The following is a 20754-nucleotide window of genomic DNA, read 5'->3' on the forward strand; positions in this document are numbered from 1 at the left end:
CAATGAGCAGTGGACGTTCAAACTTATGATATTATGGAAAGAGGATCTTTGATGAAAGAGGTGAAGATGGTTAGGCCAAACCTATTGTCCCCTAAAAAAAACTCCTATACTGAAATCTTAAAGCTAGAATAATTAATATCCCACAACCACTCTCTGTATGCATCACGATTCTAAACATTGAAGTGTTTTTCTTTTATCTCACACCTTGATACGACATTAGGTGAAAGGCTGCCCCAAGGTTTTGCACTCTCACCTCACCTCTGGAATACACTTTGTTTGATATGTTTGGGACTGGTCAGCTGCAGACCTCAGAAGGGGGCCCAGACTCATATCCACTCAGAACTTCTACTAAATATGATTGCAAATGCATTGACTTTTCTTTAGGACTCGCAACCTAGACACCACCATTACAGGGAACAGGAATATCCTGAAAGCCTCCTTCTCCCAATGGCTGTTTATTTTCCATCACCATCCATGGTGTGAGAACTTTGTCCTGATCTGTTAGGTTTTAAGATTGCTTTCCTCTGTCGTCTGCATGTGCTTTTGCTGTTTAAGATGCACTTTGGTCCAGTGTTGCAGCTTCACTAGTCTGGTACTGCATTTTTAGATATGATTGATGTTCCTCCTTGCATGCTACTCTACACTCATTGAACCAAATTTCACCCCTTAGGCCTCATTCTACTGCCAGAATGGGGGTTATGTGGAGACTCAAGGCTGTAGTGGCGCACATTCCAGCTGCAGCAGCACATGGATGCCCAGTTTTAAGTGGCTAGAGCTAGATAATATTATTATAGTGTCACAGAACAAGATGGAGGGTGCTCCACTACACAACGGCAGTGCTATCATCGATAGATACTACATCTGACACAGACAGATGGAGAAGAAAAGATCATGTAAGTTTATCTGTAAATGTGGAAAAGAGAGCTGAATTCCAGAGGCACAGAGAGAAATACCATTGTTATACAATACTTGACTGAACGTGGCTGTGGTGAACTACATATACCTGTCTGGACACGCCCCCCGCTGACTGCTCCTGTGGCTCCTCCCACAGACCCCTGTATAAAGGCAATTGGAGGCACTGCTCCTCCTTCAGTCTCCAGGATGTTGTGTGGTGGGCTCTTGTTGCTGACAGTGCTTTCTTCCAGCTAATAAAAGCCTATCTCTTGCCTCACGTCTCCGAGAGTTATTGATGGTGCATCAGTGGCATTAAGGAACATTGATCCATTTCCCGTATTCAGAACAATTAAACATTTCATCTAACCCTGCCCTTCCTAAGCTATCAGATCCAATCACTAATTCTCAGGAACATTTAAAAATTGCATCATATTTTAACAAAAGCAATCAAACACATGAGCATATGTTGTGTAAATTTTAATAAGTATTATCAAATCATGCTGCAGAAATGTATTGTATAGTGTACCTTAATTATACAAATATTTACAGTTTAGTGTGCAATCAGGTATCACAAAGCAGTGCAATTCATCTGAATCACTGGACATTTTATGTACAGCCCTTCAATAAGGGAAAGTAATAAACTGCCAATGCATTCTCTGCAGCTTCTGGGGAAAACCAGCAGGAAGTCAGAACCAATAAGAAGTCAGGATATATTATTGCACATGTTATATTATCTCTGTCAAGACAGGAATAGACACGTCATGCCACTGGCTTATAATATTCTATTTACAAACATCAAATGAAAGTGGTTAATCTAAAAGAGGTCAGATTTGTTTAACACAGTCAGGAATTTTCCCCAGTCAGCTTTCAGATTGGATTAGCAGTAGACAACAATCAACCTGGCCACAATTCCATCATGTTTAATCTTTCTGAACCTCCAAATACCAGGTTAAAATTTACCACATGAAGATCATCTAGAGTAACATTCATATTCAAAATGTGCACGGAACAATTTGATAAATTCTGATACAATCAGTTGACATAATGCAAATTATTAGAGAAAAGAATTGGAGGAAGATGCAAGCTTTGGAGGCAAGGGAAGATTTTGTTTGTTAGAATAATGCATTCCTGATTTTGCTACCCAGAAATGTTAAAAACCTCTGGATGGTCTCACTTCAGCTTTCATTTGAAGGGAGATCCAGAATGCTTGATCTATCATGATCCAACTGAAGTTAGAAACAGAATCAGCTGCAAATCAGCTCAGGCAGGGCTTGCAGGCTATTACTTCCTACAAAACAATATCTAACATCTTGAGTGGCAGTGATGCTTCACTCACAGATGAGCTGAACATCTTTTAAGCATGCTTTGAAAGGGAGAATAAAACTACATCTGTAAGAGTCCCTGCAGCACCTGGTGACCCTGTGATCTCTGCCTCGGGGGCTGATGTTGGAACAGCTTTTAAGAGAGTGAACCCTTGCATGATGGTGTACCTGGTTGGGTACCAAAAACCTATGCCAACCAACTGGGCAGGAATGTTCAAGGACATCTTTGATCTTTCACAGCTGCAATGGAGGTTCCCACTTGCCACAAAAGAGCAACAATCAAATCAGTATCCGAGAAGAACAGAGTGAGGTGCATCAATGACTATTGACCAGTTGCACTCACATCTAAAGTGATGAAATGCTTCATGCACTTGGTCATAGCCGGAATCAACTTCTGTCTAAACAAGAACCTGGACCCTATCACCTATCACCACAATAGGTCAATGCAATCTCACTGGCTCTCTACTTGGGCTTGGACCACATGGACAATAGCAATACCTATATCAGTCTGCAATTTGCAGTTTGCAGTTCAGCTTTCAACACAATCATACCCTCAATTCTATTCAACAAGCTCCAAATCCAAGGCTTCTATACCTCCCCCTGCAACTGGATCCTTGACTTCCTCACCAGGAGACGCAGTCAGTGCGAAACAAAAATAACATCGCCTCCTCAATGACAATCAACATTGGTGCTTCTCAAGAATGTGTGATTAGCCCACTGTTCTATCCTGTCTACACCCACGACTGTGAGATTAGGCACAGCTCAAATGCCATCTATAAATTTGCCGATAACACAACTGTTGCTGGCAGAGTTTCAGGTGGTGACGAAGCAGCGTACAGGAGTGAGATAAATCTTGAGTTGAACGTTGAGTGGTGTCACAACAATAACCTTGAATTCAATGTCAGTAAGACCAAGGAATTGATTATGGGCTTCAGGAAGGGGGAAGTCGAAGGATCAGCAGTGGAAAGGGTGAGCGGTTTCAAGTCCCTGGGTGTCAACATCTCTGAAAATGTATCCTGAGCCCAATATATTGATGCAGTTACAAAGAAGGCATGACAGTGCTATATCCCATTGGGAATTGGAGGAGGTCACCAAAGACTCCCGCTAGTTTCTGCAGATGTACTGTGGACAGTATTTTAACTGGTTGCATCACCATCTGGTATAGAGAGGACACTGCACCAGATCGGAAAAAGTTGCAGAAAGTTGTAAACTTAGCCAGCTCCAGCATAGACACTGGACTCCAGCATCATGGATACCTTCAAAAGACGAGGCCTCAAAAAGGCAGAATCCATCATTAAGGACCCCCATCACCCAGGACGTGCCCTCTTTCTCATTGCCACCATCAAGGAGGTGATGCAGGGGCATTTAGACACGCTCAACTTTTCAGGAACAGCTTCTTCCCCTCTGCCATCAGGTTTCTGAATGGACAATGAACCCACGAACACTACTTCACTATTTTTCTGCTCTCTTTTTGCATTACTTAATTTAATTTTTCTATATACACTCCTTAATATAATTGATAGTTTTATTATTATTATTTCAATATATTGCTGCCGCAAAACAACACATTTCACGACATATGCCAGTGATATTAAACTGATTCTGATGATAACTTTACATTTATTCATCCTTCGCATCCTTCCGTGAATGTATTTAGAGATCACATCTGTGTACAATACTCCAGGTGAAGTCTCACAAAGGTTTGATACAAGCTGAGCCTAACTTTTCTACCTTTCAGTGATATCCATTGAGGCACAAAAAAGTAGTGCTTGGTTTGATACTTTTAATGAATCTAATAACAATTTTGCTATGTTTAGCAATTTTTGTATTTATTCTCCCAGGTTACAAAGATTCACCACCTTCGATGAGTACAGTTTTACCAAATGAGTTGTAAACTTCTCATTCATCTTATTAACTGTGTTGTGATTAACTTACTAATTCATATTCCTATTCAGCAAATTTATGAATTAACCCTTTAATTATCATTATCTCTTCAAAGTCACCACTCAAAACCAAACTACCGTTCCCTAGTTCACAACCACTGCAGTTACTGACACATGGTGTCATCTACAAATTTTATAACAAATTTTTAATATCAAAATCTAATATAGATGCACTGACCTTATACTTCAATCTATTATAAAGTAGCTAGAAGCCCTTTGGGAAATCTTCATACACTATGTTAGATTAATTACACCACCTTTAAGTATCCCGTCTCTCAGCTAGTTGAAGAATTCATTGAAGTTGATAAGACCAGACTTCTTTCATGAAATCCATGCGGTCTCTTAATTACAAGAATATTTATTTCACAAGTATCTTTCTTTTTTTTATTTATTTTAGTGGAATTCTATGCTTCCTTTACTGGTCTCTGTTCCCTCAAGAAACTCCATCTCCTTTCAGATATGCAGATGGTGTTAGCTATCTGCCTGCTTTCCAGCATGCATCTATTTTAAAATCAAGTATTATCTGACATCTCGACTAACTTTTCTTTTAAGATATGCTCTGGATTGAAGGATTTTTCACTTTGACTTTGATTATTTCATTTAATATTATTAGTCCTTTTGGATTCAATGTAATTATATTAATTCTAACCTTGCCTTCTGAAGACTTGACAATGTGATCTGTCTCTTGGGTCAATACTGAACCCAAGTAATCATTTAATATTCCTGCCATTCTGCTGTCTTTCCCCATCATACTATTCTTCTAATTAATTTGAATCTATATCCATTAGGCTCATTTTAAATGTATGTGCTACAGTTAATTTTTACCAGTTTATGTCCTTTGATAATTTAATCCAAAGATCCTCATGGTCAGCTTATTATTTTTGCTGACTTCTCACTGAATCTAATCACTGACAAGATCTCTCTTGCTCTTTTACACAGCTATCTATCTTTCTTACCTTCAGTTATTTTCCTTCCTGCCCTTATACATGCAGTGTATAGGTTTGCTTTTGTCATGTTGTTTAGTATGCTTTTGTTACTACTTCATCCTTTGCACTTTTTCAACTTTTAATCTAAATACCTCACAATCAAATTTTGCCCAATTCACCACCTCATCTTTATTTATACTTCAATTCTTCAAATTACTATCTGAACATCTATTTCATTAATTATTCAATTCAATAATAAAGCCTTCCATTTTTGTTGATCAAAATTCTGAGTTCAAAAGGAGTCCTCTACATATTTCAGGGAGTAATTTCCTTTATACAAGTAATCATTTGTTCCAGCCAATTAATTTTGGAATAATTCATCATTTTAAGTTTTAATACACGTCTTCAGTTTACTTGTATATTCCCTCCTCCATTTATTTTCCAGTATTTAATGATGTATGGATATGCAGTTAGTGCAAGAATGTGGGAGCTGAGCTAAATCATATTTGGAAGAGGAGCAAGCAACTCAAGAAGGGGTAACAGTGACTGAGCAATTTTGTAAGAGTGTTAGAGTACAAAAGTGAGAAGAAATTGCTACCATTGTCGAGAGAACTATAGTGAGACATCAACTGGAGTACTGTGTACAGCTGTGATGTCTATACCTATGAATTTTTATACCTAGTAATTTTCTTAATGTTTACATGAAAAAGGACTGATAAATCCATTTTATTCAACAACCTATCATCAACTATGGTCTTGAAGTATCATCTTGCAGAAATTTACCTCATTTCAGTGGAAGCTGATGGTAAACCTTGTGATTTGTGAAATGTAACCTTTTATTTTTGCATTATTTAAATCTTTCAATATTTACCTTTAAGCTTTCTCTATAGAACATTGTTTTATCTTCTAATTGCTTAAAGTGTTAAAAATGAAAAGAAGCACCTTTTTTTTCCTCTGCACCAAATTCTTATCCTCATCTAATTCTAAATTAGCTAAATTATTCAATTAACCTTTTGACCTCTGGATGCACCATTTGCTTCAGTTCATCAATATGAAAACTGAATGAGTTACTTTGCATTTAAGTTGAAGCATAAGCTGGCCTCTGCTATGACGCTTAAAGTTTCATTTTCTGAAATAGTACAGGAACAAATAACCACAACTTATCAAGGAACCATTTTCTTTCTTCCTTTGCAAGCAGCCTCATTTGCAATGGCTATTAAACAGCTTATGCTAAACCATTTCTACCAGTTGGGGTTCAATTTCAATTGGTAGTGCCTTTTTATGGCCTAATAAATAATTGTAATAGTGCCAGAACAAAATATAAAATCAAGTCCATTGTTTTGGCAGTATTTTTGGTCAGTAGAGATAATAAGTCATTATCTACCATCCCTAAGGTAACGCTCCGCTGAAGGTTATAATTGGAAGGCAGAGAAGTGAGTAGGACTTTGATGTACGATGCAACTTCTGGAATGAAGATTTTTTGTTCAGTTTCTGTGGCATCCTGTCTTCAGGCTTGTAACATACAGAAACCTCACATCTAAACAAAAGAAAGATTAGTAAATACCATTTCATTTAAAATATTCAAATTAGAAAAAAATAGGTATATCTTAAACTAATATGTTACAGATGTTACTGCTTTAACAATTTAATACAGTTTCGCCAAAAAATATCTGATGCTCCAGCAATATTTAACTTGTTTTTAGATACTTATGTATAACAACACATCAGCTTGTTACATGATTGTTCATCTGCTACAAAGTACATATGTATGGGATATAGAGGACACCGTATGGAAAGGTGGCAATTTCCTAGTTATCACTGTGTATATATTTGTGATTGTCCCAGTAAGATACAGGGTGCCAATACATAAAACACGAGATAAATATAGAAAAAGCTAAATACATGTCACAGTTCTGACATGATGATGCTTATGCAGTCAATTGCCTTTATGGTAACTTAGAGGTTCAGGTTCTTATCACTCTCTTAAATAAAGTTTTCTAAACTCCATTTAAGATATTTGTGACCATCGTTATTTGGGCATCTTGTATTTGGCTCCCTCAAGTGTCAATTTTATCACTTATAACTGCTTTTTCAGCCTGAATCTATGAAAAAAATACCAAAGCAAATACATTTTATTGATTCTGATTAGTGGACGTGCAGTATATGAAGTTAAAATAACGCAATAACTTGCAAATTGAACACTGGAGGTTGTGGAATACAGTGGTAAAGCTGCCTCAGCTAATCCTTGAAGGCTGAATTTGTTCTCTCCTCACTATTGTCTCTGCATCAGAAGTCTAAAGATGCTGGCCTCCGTACATGTAAATAAAGCTAACATCTGGAACAGAACTAGGGGAGACAGGATTATTGCATTATTGTAGGAGTGTACTCTGAGGAGAGTTAAACTAATATTAAATAATGTGAAAGGGTGTGAAATAATTCATGACACATTGGAGGATCTATTGTCCTGATCAATACTGCTTCAGGTAAGATCCCAGAGATTGGATTGACTAGCTACTTACTGAATTTATAAAAAAAAATGCGGGATGCCTACAAAACATTATGTTGAAATGTTATACCTGCGCAAAAGTAATAACAAACCATCACAGTACAACCATGTTTTTTTATATTAATATAAATTTGAAAAAATTAACAGGTGAAAATGATGAAATAATTCTCCCACCTGGTTACGCTTTGAATAACTTTTTTCTCATCCTGGTCCAGACAAACTGCAAATGTGGTATTATTAACTCCGACTATCTGTACCTTGTCAATTTTGATCTGTGTTACATTTATTTGCTGAAATATCAGAAAAAAAATCATTTGAAATAATTCTGATCATATATGGATTGAACAATCATTCTGTGGAAGATGTATTTATCACCAAATGAACCATTCACCATTAATTAATTTACCTTTTAAAGCAATTGCTCGCTTTAGCTTAGCAATCATAAACTTTAATTCAGGTTATTTATAAATTATGTTTATTTCCCTTGGACAAAGGTAACAAATTTTTGCCTTGGGATGGTAGAGACAATATTTTTCTGCTTTTCCTGTTTGTGCTGACTAAATGCATGTTATATCTCAATTAAGTCTCAACGAAGTGCCTAAATTTTGAAGGGTAATATCGAGTACACTTCCTGCTTCTCTATGACACACATCAATTGCTCATGGGATGATGATTGGGAGTTATCAGTGCTTCACCCAGCCGTGATATCCTTACTATCAGAAAACCCATGGCAATCATAGTCAAGAGTAATATAGGAATAAAGGTCACTTGTGCATCAGGATAACCAAACCTTAGAAATGCACTTCAGTGATAACATGAAAAATTGAGGTTATAGGTAATAGCTTTTGCAGAAAGATGATAATAATAGAAATTGGGGTGAAGTATTTTTTTTCCCTTTGAGGCAGACTTGGAAGGCTGTTTGATAATTTCCTTCACCCAGCAGAAATATTTAGTCCCTGCCTATGTCAAACACATTCACATAGAACTTCCCAATTGGCAAAAATTTAGGATTTGTACCTCAGAAATTCTACTTCCCAACAATATAAACTATCCTTTATTTGGAGCATCATGAAGTTTGTTATAAAAAAATTTAACTACGTATTAGCTCTGTTCCATTTTTAATATGTAAATGACATGATTTAATGCCTAATCCTTTACACTTTTTGGGGTTTGATTTTACCAAAACAAGGCATGCCATTTTGTATAAACAGATACAACTAAAAGCACATTACTTCTGGCAAGTTGCTGCCAATAACATAAAACAATTAAAACCAGCTACTTCATTTCAGTTAAATATGTTAATATCATTTACTGTGCTTTAAATAAAGATTTCATTATTCCCATTATAAACAAGAAGACAACAAGAACTTGTATATTATTGTCTGTGTGTATTATGACCATGTATTGCACTTGATCTAGGCTTGCAATAGATAATATTCCCCACCAGATAGTGGACAGTGAAGAAGGTTTTCAAAGCTTGCAGAGGGATTTGGACCAGTTGGAGGAATGGGGTGAAAAATGGCAGATGGAGTTTAATGCAGAAAAGTGTGAGGTATTGCACTTCGGAAGGTCAAACCAAGGTAGAACATACAAGGTAAATGGTAGGACACTGAGGAGTGCAGTAGAACAGAGGGATCTGGGAGTGCAGATACATAATTCCCTAAAAGTGGCATCACAAGTAGATAGGGTTGTAAAGAGAGCTTTTGGTACATTGGCCTTTATAAATCAAAGTATTGAGTATAAGAGTTGGAATGTAATGGTGAGGTTGTATAAGACATTGGTGAGACCGAATTTGGAGTATTGTGTGCAGTAATAAGGTTGAAAGAGTGCAGAGAAGGTTTACAAGGATGTTGCCAGGACTTGAGAAACAGAGTTACAGAGAAAGGTTGAATAGAAACATAGAAACATAGAAAATAGGTGCAGGAGTAGGCCATTTGGCCCTTCGAGCCTGCACCGCCATTCAGTATGATCATAGCTGATCATCCAACTCAGAACCCTGTACCTGCTTTCTCTCCATACCCCCTGATCCCTTTAGTCACAAGGGCCATATCTAACATCCTCTTAAATATAGCCAATGAACTGGCCTCAACTGTTTCCTGTGGCAGAGAATTCCACAGATTCACCACTCTCTGTGTGAAGAAGTTTTTCCTCATTGTGAAGAAGTTTTTCCTGTGAAGAAGGGAATAGGTTAGGACTTTATTCCCTGGAGCATAGGAGAATGAGGGGTGATTTGATAGAGGTGTATAAAATTATGATGGGTATAGATAGAGTGAATGCAAGCAGGCTTTTTCCACTGAGGCCAGGGGAGGAAAAAAAAACAGAGGTCATGGGTTAAGGCTAAAGTTTAAGGTGAAAATTAGGGGGGGGGCTTCTTCACGCAGAGAGTGGTGGGAGTGTGGAATGAGCTACCAGATGAAGTGGTGAATGCGGGCTCACTTTTGATATCTAAGAAAAACTTGGACAGGTATATGGATGAGAGGGGTTTGGAGGGATATGGCCCAGGTGCAGGTCAGTGGGACTAGACAGAAAAATGGTTCCACACAGCCAAGAAGGACCAAAAGGCTTGTTTCTGTGCTGTAATGTTCTATGGTTCTAGATCACAAAGTTCAACATCAGTGAAATATTAAGTCAAAACATCTTTGAATATTGTTTCATTTCCTGCATTACCCAATGCAGTGGCTAAGCTTTTCTCATCAACCGTGGTTCTTCAAAGCAAATTCCTTGAGTTCCTTAATTGCAAAATAAGTTTATGCTTACCTGATTATAACTTTTTTTGGATTTTGAGTTCTGACGCTTTACCACCTCAGTCATGGAAAGATGAAGGTACTCTGTATTAAATTCTAACAAAAATATAGGAATTTATTTTAGAAGCTAGTCATTTTGGCTAAAATAGTATAACCGTAAGATACAGAATTTTGTTTAAAATTTATAGTTATCTTGTGTATGCGGCTGAATGGCAATAATAGTATCTGTAAACTGTTAAGTAATGATCTAGCATAGAATGAATCAAATTTCATGAATGAGTGATAAGTGCTATTTACACATTATCATTTTTTTGCAGCAGCAAAAGTCTAAGGTCCTGTTTTTCATTTCAGAAACGCAACATGATTGCATTATAAATATTACCTAGCTCATCATATTTCTGACAAGCCTTGCTTAGATTTACAGATGTGCAGTTTTTTTCCACATTGTTCCATTGGTTTCTTCTGCTGACTGTTGCCTAGTGGAAGAGAAATATCGATTATAAACTCCTAGAATGTGAGATAAATAACATGTTGCTGACAGATTTTTAACATAGAAACATAGAAAACCTACAGCACAATACAGGCCCTTTGGCCCACAAAGTTGTGCCGAAAATGTCCTTACCTTAGAAATTACTAGGCTTACCCATAGCCCTCTATTTTTCCAAGCTCCATGTACCTATCGAAAAGTCCCTTAAAAGACCTTGTCATATCCGCCTCCACCACCGTTGCCGGCAGCCCATTCCACGCACTCACTGCTCTCTGTGTAAAAAACTTACCCCTGACATCTCCTCTGTACCTACTTCCCAGCACCTTAAACCTGTGTCCTCTTGTGGCAACCATTTCAGCCCTGGGAAAAAGCCTCTGATTATCCACACGATCAATGCCTCTCATCATCTTATACACCTCTATCAGGTCACTTCGCATCCTCCGTCGCTCCAAGGAGAAAAGGCCGAGTTCCCTCAACCTATTCTCATAAGGCATGTTCCCCAATCCAGGCAACATCCTTGTAAATCTCCTCTACACCCTTTCTATGTCTTCCACATCCTTTCTGTAGTGAGGCATCCAAAACTGAGCACAGTTCTCCAAGTGGGGTCTGACCAGGGTCCTATATAGCTGCAACATTACCTGTCAGCTCCTATATTCAATTCCATGATTGATGAAGGCCAATACACCGTATGCCTTCTTAACCACAGAACATTATTAAAAATTATTGTTCAAGCATCTATTTTCTTTCTAAAATAGATGTTTGAACAATAATTTTAGTGTTGCAATTTTGGAGCAGCATATCACTGTACAAAAGTCAAAAATAAATTCACAGAAAATGGAAGTCAGTAACAAAAACAGTAAATATTAGAAACAATCAGTAGGGAGGGTAAAACAGTAAATGTTTCAGTGAACCTTCATCATCTACAGATGTTCTCTGATCTCTTCCTGTCACTATGAATTTAAAATGGAGAAAAACTTATTTCAAGTGCAAAAGAATGTGGAAGTGAGTTACTAATCTTACTGCTACATTCATTGACAATATAATCTCTGATAGTTTCTCTACTGGTTCATGTACGAACAAAATCTGAGGAGATGTCATCAAATTATAAGCAGTAATTCAGTTCTGATCTACCTTCACAGATGCTGCCCGATCTACTGGGTGTTTCCAGCATTCACTTTTATTTCAGATTTCCAGCAGGTGCATTTGGCCATGATCCCAGCCCTTCTTTTATCCTCTGTCCCTATTCATCTTCTACTTTCATCGAAGTTACGGATCGGTTGTAATGAATAAACCTTCTCCACCCTTCCTCAGTTGGCCCTAAGGCTACCTGTGCTATTTAATCTCTCCTGGTCTCCAAACTGTTAACAGACATTAGCTTTGTTATCACCACTTTTCACTACAACTTAACGTTTGCTCATGTGATTACTAACATATCGCAGTTCTGATCAAATGCTACGGGTCTCAACTTGCAATCTCTCCACAGATTTACCTGACCTGCTGAGTACTTCCAGTATTCTCTTTCGCTTAAAGTGCTCAGGTCTCTAGACAACCGTGAAACCTTCTAACTCAGTTGAAGTTTGTAATGTGTTACTCTTCCCTTTGTATTTTCACAGATGCTCAATTTAAACCAAGGTGTGCATTTTATTTCTGCAGCTCTTTAAGAGCAAAATAAAATGGTTATAAATAATGCTTTCTATATTGTGTAGCATTTTCCCTACTTTTGATTATCAGGGCATGTGCATTTGTCAACTGGGGAGTGATATTAAAATTAAATGTTACTCTATTTGCATAATTTAACTGCTTCAGCTATTCAGACTGTTAGCTTTCCAATGAACAGGAGTCTGCAATGCAAGCAAAAACTGATTGCAAAATAGACTGCATGAAAACAGGAACAATTCCTCCAGTTCCTCTTTTTACAGATATATATCTTTAAAAAATATGCATTCCAGATTAAGTTATCAAGTATCACTCAATTTTAAAATACTTAATCAAAAATATTACAGAAGCATCCTTTTTTTTTACTCTGACCGTTCTCCATCATTAAACCTCTACAGTTGCAAGTCCAGGATCAGCACCCGCAGAGGCTGCTCAGCCAGAGATCTAAATCATTAATATAAATCTACTACAGGGGCTCTAATAAATTCTTTCTACTTATTTGAATTCTGGAACTATTTTTTCTGAATGTGATCCCAACATCATTAATATGATTTCTATACTTCTGTTTTATGAAATCTATAACACATATTAATATCAGATGAAATCAGTAATTAAAATTAGTAACAGCAAATGCAGTCCTGAGACAGGGCCTCGACCCGAAACATCATCAATTCCTTTCCTCCCACATTGGACCTGCTGAGTTTCTCTAATAGATTTCTTATTGCTCCAGGACTTTTTCCTTTGCGCAGTAATGATCAATACAGAATTTTACTGAATTGTCTTCCAGAAGTCCACAAATAGTTTGCCTACTACTGGCCCCTTTTTGTTTCCTTTTAATTAATGCTGTTTTTCAAAAACTATTTCATTTTCACAACTTAGCTATGATTTGCAAAGTGCCTTATCGCTATTTCCTTGATAAGGATTCCAGCAGCTTATCAATGTTGAAGACCAGTTTAACTGCCAGTAGCTCCCCGACTTCTTCACTCCTCCTCTTTTGAACAGAGCTCTTGTATTACACAATCTACTGGGATCCACCCAGAATCAAGGAAAGTTTGGAATATATATCTACCAATACATCTATCATTTCTGCAGCTGTTTCCTTTAAGACCCAAAGCAGTAGATCACTAAATCCAGGTCCTTTGTCAATCACTATTCCCATTAATTTACTCTGTATCTTTTCTGTAGAATGATGATTGCTTTAAACGCTTCCCTTCCTTTTATCCCTGATTTTCTACTATTAGTCAGAAGCATTTCAGTATCTTCTACCATGCACAAATATGCCTATTTGTTCAAAGTCTTTTCTATTTAGTTTTCCCCATAATTACTTCCCAAGTCTCATTATTCTAAAGGACAACATTTACATTACTTGTGTCCTTCCTATTTATAGACTTATAGGAGCACCCTCTGTTTGTTTTTATATTTCTTGCTTGTTTATCCTCACACGTTTTATCCTTCTATGTTTTTAGTCATCTTTTGCTTTTTTTCTAAATTGTTCTCCATCTTCCGCTCATCTTTGATATTATGTGCCTTTTTTACCCAGTTTGACATCATACCTCTCTTCCTTAGTTTGTCATGCACTTCATTTCCCAACGATATTATCTTTGTTGCAAGTTACAATTTAATTCTGAAACGTATGCAAAACTTTTCCAGGAATTCTAACTGAAGGCTACGTATCACAACGTACCTTGCAATAAGTAATCTGCAGTGCTAATGGTACTGCTTCTCTGTCATCATCGATTCCAAGTCTTTTACATCCAGGTCCTACGTTATTTAAGAATAAACAAGAATCAAATTAAATACAGGAATCAGCAAATCACACCAGAATAAAGCTGTGCAGTTGTTCTTCTCCTTTTTCTAGCAATATAGTTTATACAATAAATATGGTCAGTATTCAGATCTCCCTCAATTATGACTTTGAATTGCTCTAAGTTGGCACTTCAACATTCAGGAAGTTACTATAATTGAATTAGTGCTGGATTCTAGGCTGGTGCAGGCATAAGATGTGGTTGCACCTCATGGCTTCTGAACAGTTACACCCAGATGCATTATAGATCTCTTATTTCAACACAGCAAATTAATTATGAAACTTATTCTAGGAATTCTAACTGAATTGACTTCAAACAGGGACTAGCATATTTTAACAAAATGAAACTGGTCTAATCGCAGTTAGAATTCTGGTTAGACAAAAGTCTAAATGTAAAACTAAGTTAAATAAATATAACAGCACAGTTCATAATTGATCTAACCTCTACATTTCCAGCTATTTGAGAAAGTATTTCTTAGAAGAATTCACACTTTTATAGAGAGAGTGAATGAGCTCATTGAATATCATTATTTGCATTTAAAGGTTATCACTGACTTCAAAAATATAATCAAAAAATAATCCCAGTGTAGCAAAATACGATTATTTTCATGGTCACCCTACTAGCCTTCGGGGATAGACAGGCTCTGTGTATTCAGACTTCCAATGGGTTGTCCAGGGCAACTCCATCTAAGCATCAAGGAATTGCTAATTGGATATATATAGATCTACAAGGGTAGCATATCAGCCTTTGTATAAAGATACAGGAAACGATTCTTCTGAAATCACAGAAAATAAAGCCCACCTGAAGCCTTAATTGCTCTTGTAGCTGCTGATTGTCCAAGCTCAAGGGAATACACAAACACTTCAGATCTCTTCTCTCCTCCAGCCAGAGTTAACTGTCAAACAAAAATGTAATTCAGCCTAATTATTCCCATATTTTAGGCTTAGAAACACAATTTTCTCTCACTTGCCTTTGCAAAAGGTCAAGAACAAGTCAAGTCAATCAACATTGTCAGGGGATAGACTGAACTATTTAACTGTTGCACACTGTATACCTGAAATAGATTAATTGCAGATGAACAGTGTTTGAATAGATGCTTAAATTGTAAATGGCAATAAAGACTGCTGAATCAAAGTTTTATTGCAATTTTTGAACTAAAAGTAAGTGATTAATTATTTATCATTTTTTGACTGGGGAAGTTGCTTTGGTTATGAATTCTTTTATATGTAGAGTCCAATCTGAAAGAAGAAGAAAAGGAAGTAATGTCATGAGTTTAGATATTAGCTAAATGACTGCATTACTTAGTTTGAGACAAAAGACTCATTACTATAGGGATAATATATTAGGCCTAGGCATGGGGAGAAATTTCTGCCCTACTATGAATATTGGCATGGGATATTTTATGTCCACTCATGAGTAAAGCAGGTAATCTCAGCTCAGCACCATCTACCCTGAATTGATAGCATGTTCTCAGATCTCTGACGCTCCTTTAATTCACAGCCTGATGACTCATGTAAGAGGTGTAACCACTACGCCAAGACTTGCGCAAGCGGATTCAGAAAGTTCTGCTCTATACCGTTTTATTGGGACAGTGGAGAATCAAAGACAGACAGAGAGTCTCCCATGCTGACATTTTTTGCTATTTTTTTGTCATCTAGCTAGTTTGAGAAAGTGGTAGTGAATCTTTAATTACTGGCTTACCAAGCTGTCTGGGTCATCAGTTCTGCACCGCACTCTCCATCTAACTAGAGACAATCTTTTTTCATTCCACAAGTAAATTTCTTGATTTATGAAATGGAGGGTCACTTTGGGCACTAATGTTCCGTTTCAGTCAGGTAGTTCAGGAAATGCAATAAAGTTATCTGAGGAAGTTCTAATAGAGCATCATCAATGAGGGCGGGGGAGGTTCCGGAGGATTGGAGGGTTGTGGATGTTGTTCCCTTATTCAAGAAAGGGAGTAGAGATAGCCCAGGAAATTATAGGCCGGTGAGTCCTACTTCAGTGGTTGGTAAGTTTATGGAGAAGATCCTGAGAGTCAGGATTTATGAACATTTGGAGAGGCATAGTATGATTAGAAATAGTCAGCATGGCTTTGTCAAAGGCAGGTCGTACCTGACGAGCCTGATTGAATTTTTTGAGGATGTGGCTAAACGCATTGATGAAGGTAGAGCAGTAGATGTAGAGTATATGGATTTTAGCAAGGCATTTGATTAGGTACCCCATGCAAGGCTTATTGAGAAAGTAAGGAGGCATGGGATCCAAGGGGACATTGCTTTGTGGATCCAGAACTGGTTTGCCCACAGAAGGCAAAGAGTGGTTGTAGATGGGTCATATTCTACATGGAGGCCAGTGACCAGTGATGTGCCTCAACGATCTGTTCTGGGACCCATACTCTTTGAGATTTTTATAAATGACCTGGATGAGGAAGTGGTGGGATGGGTTAGTAAATTTGCTGATGACACAAAGGTTGGGGGTGTTGTGGATAGTGTGGATGGCTGTCAGAGGTTACAATGGGCCATTGACAGGATGCAAAACGGGGCTGAGAAGTGGCAGATAGAGTTCAACACAGATAAGTGTGAGGTGGTTCATTTTGGTAGGTCAAATATGATGGCAGAATATAGCATTAATGGTAAGACTCTTGGCAGTGTGGAGGATCAGAGGGATCTTGGGGTCCGAGTCCATAGGACACTCAAAGCTGTGACACATATTGACTCTGTGGTTAAGGAGGCATACGGTGCATTGGCCTTCATCAATCATGGGATTGAGTTTAAGAGCCAAGAGGTAATGTTGCAGCTATATATGACCCTGGTCAGACCCCACTTGGAGTACTGTGCTCAATTTTGGTGGACGTGGAAGGATGTGGAAACCACAGAAAGGGTGCAGAGGAGATTTACAAGGATGTTGCCTGGATTGGGAAGCAAGCCTTATGAGAATAGGTTGAGTGAACTCGACCTTTTCTCCTTGGAGTGATGGAGGATGAGAGGCGACCTGATAGAAGTGTACAAGATGATGAGAGGCATTGATCGTGTGGATAGTCAGAGGCTTTTCCCCAGGGCTGAAATGGCTAGCACGAGAGAACATAGTTTTAAGGTGCTTGGAAGTAGGTACAGAGGAGATGTCATGTGTAAGTTTTTTACACAGAGAGTGGTGAGTGCGTGGAATGGGCTGCCAGCGATGGTGGTGGAGGCGGATGCGATAGGGTCTTTTGAGAGTCTCCTGGATGGCTACATGGAGCTTAGAAAAGTAGAAGGCTATGGGTAAAGCCTAGGTAGTTCTAAAGTAGGGATATGTTCAGCACAGCTTTGTGGGCCAAAAGGCCTGTATTGTGCTGTGTGTTTTCTATGTTTCTATTAGAGAGTAAAATACAAATACAAAACACAAATATTTCCCAAAATACACATTTAAACAGAATATAATATGCAAACCACACAGACATAAAAATATACAAGTTAATGTGTCAAATATATTTATTAAAGTGCCAGTGTATTTTGTTTCTAAAAATAAGTATAATCTTGCCCTGGTCAGACTTTGATCTCTGATTTCCCATCATTTAGTCATCGTCATGAAGTGCAACTTTGACAAATGCAGTTCAAGATTTACCTCTGCTTGGTAGAGCTGGATTAACACTGGGTAAGTAGCATTTCGACAATAGTAAAGGATGAGGTCAGCCATGATGGGAAGTTTTTCTGGCACCCTTTCAGATGGACAATTCTCCGGCTTGGAAGGCTCCTACAGAAAACAGATTACAATGATATGGTAGCAGTAAGATTCATCAGAACACCTTAGTCAATAATATTTAATGTTTGTCAGAATTTCAGTAAACACATCTATGACAATAGTCAGCAACAATTTAAAAATCAGCCTTTATTGTATTTCTCCCAATTTTTCCCCTCCCTGTCTCTTTCCATCTCTTGCTTTATTCTTCTCAAGAGAAAGCTTCCAATTTTTTGAAATCTTTGTGACTCTTTATTTGTAATCAACCAAGTCCATTCTTTCACCTTCCTGCTTTCTCTTTGGGCCCTCTTTCTTTCAGTCCACACATTCCATAAGAGTGGTCCTTAAAACCAGTTTTGTGGGATGCACTGATCATAGTTTGCATTGCAATTAAGCTGCACTATTTCTCCAGTTTTGGAGCCCATTTTCCTGCCTTGAACGTGCAAAGCTAGAATCACCAGTTGTACAGTATTAGTTTCACTTTACACAGATTATACAGCTTTAGCAACAAATTACACAAAGGATTATTTTATCTGAACTTCTCCCACTAATTTACTATATCCGAGAAATTTCCTTTTGCTCTATCTCTTACACTCTCCAGCTTCTCTACTTGGCTCACTTATTTCTGTTTCCCATCTCCACTAAAGGATCCAAGACTTCAAAGACCTTAGCTTCTTCTTCCACAGAAGACGCCTGTTCTTCTGAGTTTTCCAGCATTTTCTACTTTTATTTCAGTTTGCCAGTACCTGCAGTTTTTAAAAATACTTTTTCTATTCCACATATAGTTCACTAACCCTATCTTTATGCCTCTTATTTGTGCATTTTCTTCTCACAAGGGTTTGGAGGCACGTAGTACTTTTACTAGCTGTCCCTCCGTGAATACCCTAGATTAAATGAGAGCCGAGAGACTAAGACTGGCAACAAGGTCATAGTATGCCTCTCAAGTCAGAGGCAGGTTGAAGGACAAAGAAAGGAAAGTGGGAAAGATTTGAACCAGACGTTAAGTGGGTTTAGTGATTGACAATTGGTAAATGCTTCATTGTTGTCACATGTAACCGCGATGCAGTGAAAAGCCTTTTGCTTGCATGCCATCTGGATGGATTATTCCAATAAAAATACAAAGGGGAAAACAGTTACATGATGCAGAATATAATGTTACAGCTAGACAGAAAGTGCAAGGTAGACAAATAAGGTGTAAAGACCATGATGAGATCAAAAAATCATCTTCATCTCTGAAGCGGTCAGCTTAAAGTGGCTAGAGTCAATAGAAACTCATGTTTTCAAACATTTGTGTCTTCTGCTCAATGGAAGGGAGTAGAAGTGTAATTGACTGAAGGGGGAAGGGTGTTTAATTATGTTGGCTGCTTTCCAGAGGCAGCAACAAGTATAGGTAGATCCAATGAAAGAGTAACTCATTTTAGTAATAGACTGAGCTTTAGTCACAACTTTCTACAAATTCTCACAGTGTTCAGCAGAGCAGTTGACGTATCAAGCTGCGATGCACATGGATAATATGACGCACTATAAAAATGAACGGAGCCAGTAGTGCCAGACTTGAGGCTGGGAGAGACCTGGACTCTGTGCTGACAGTCTTCCGATCTCCTTTGCATTGGTCTGAAGTAGTGATTTTACTCATCATTATACTACTATAGCATTTATGAGAAAACATAACCGGGGGATTGAGGGCCTGGTAGTGGAGACACAGAATGAGTCATAGACCAAGGCTGTGGTCAAGCTGCCATTTAATTTAGAGATTTGATATGAATGAATGGTATGGAAATTTTATAAAACATCTATCGAAATATCACTACTATACGGCTCCCATTTTAACAACTCACAATTACCTTATATTGTTGGAAAATACATATCAAATGTGCTCCAGCCTCCAGATCACCTACCACCCCACCAACCTCTGGATCCAACACATTATCCTCCGCAACTTGTGCCACCTTCAACAGGACCCCACCACCAAGCACATCTTTCCCTCCCTACCCCTCTCAGCTTTTCACAGGGATCGTTCCCTCCGCGACTACCTGGTCCACACGTCCCTCCCCTCAGAACTCCCACCTGGCACTTATCCCTGCAAGCGCAAATGCTACACCTGTCCCCACACCTCCCCCCTTACCACCATTCCGGCCCCTAGACAGTCCTTCCAGGTGAGGCAACACATCACCTGCGAGTCTGCTGGAGTTGTCTATTGCATCCGGTGCTCCCGGTGCGGCCTCCTCTACATCGGCGAGACCCAACGCAGATTGGGGGACTGCTTCGTCCGTCGCAATAGACAGGACCTCCCGGTTGCCACCCACTTCAACTCTGCCTCTCATTCCCATTTAGATATGTCCATACATGGCCTCCTTTACTGCCATGATGAGGCCAAACTCAGGTTGGAGGAGCAACACCTCATCTACCGTCTGGGTAGCCTCCAGCCTGGTGGTATGAACATTGAATTCTCCAATTTCCGGTAATTCCCTCCCCCTCCCACTATCCCAGGTCCCTCTCTGCCTCTCTCCCCTTTCAACTTTCTGCTTCTTTATCTCTGCAGTTCTTTCATGCTTATGCCCTCCCCACTTTATCTTTTCTCTGATTGATTTTCCACCTGGCACCTCTAGGCCCTACCCCATCCCCTATCTCTATTACTGGGCTTTGGCCCTCTCTTCCCCCCTCCATTCCTGATGAAGGGTCTCGGCCCAAAACATTGTCACTACCTCCTCCCATAGATGCTGCCTGAATGCTGAGTTCTTTCAGCGTTGTGTACAT

The 20754-nt window shown here is 38.5% G+C and overlaps 1 protein-coding gene across 1 annotated transcript in view; it reads right to left on the reverse strand.

The window, feature by feature from the left end:
• Window positions 1-1369: 1369 nt before the first annotated feature.
• pik3r5 (phosphoinositide-3-kinase, regulatory subunit 5) overlaps window positions 1370-20754 on the reverse strand; it is a 95689-nt gene continuing 76304 nt past the window's right edge. Inside the window, exons 13-19 of the mRNA XM_073025950.1 lie at window positions 17884-18012; window positions 15085-15178; window positions 14163-14239; window positions 10718-10811; window positions 10349-10431; window positions 7766-7881; window positions 1370-6622 (exon numbers count right to left, since the gene is read on the reverse strand). Coding sequence (XP_072882051.1) covers window positions 6475-6622; window positions 7766-7881; window positions 10349-10431; window positions 10718-10811; window positions 14163-14239; window positions 15085-15178; window positions 17884-18012 — 741 coding nt within the window. The 3' untranslated portion in view covers window positions 1370-6474. The remainder of the gene's footprint in view (window positions 6623-7765; window positions 7882-10348; window positions 10432-10717; window positions 10812-14162; window positions 14240-15084; window positions 15179-17883; window positions 18013-20754) is intronic.

Source organism: Hemitrygon akajei, chromosome 22, assembly GCF_048418815.1.
Source record: "Hemitrygon akajei chromosome 22, sHemAka1.3, whole genome shotgun sequence".
In the NCBI taxonomy this organism is placed as follows: Eukaryota; Metazoa; Chordata; class Chondrichthyes; order Myliobatiformes; family Dasyatidae; genus Hemitrygon; species Hemitrygon akajei.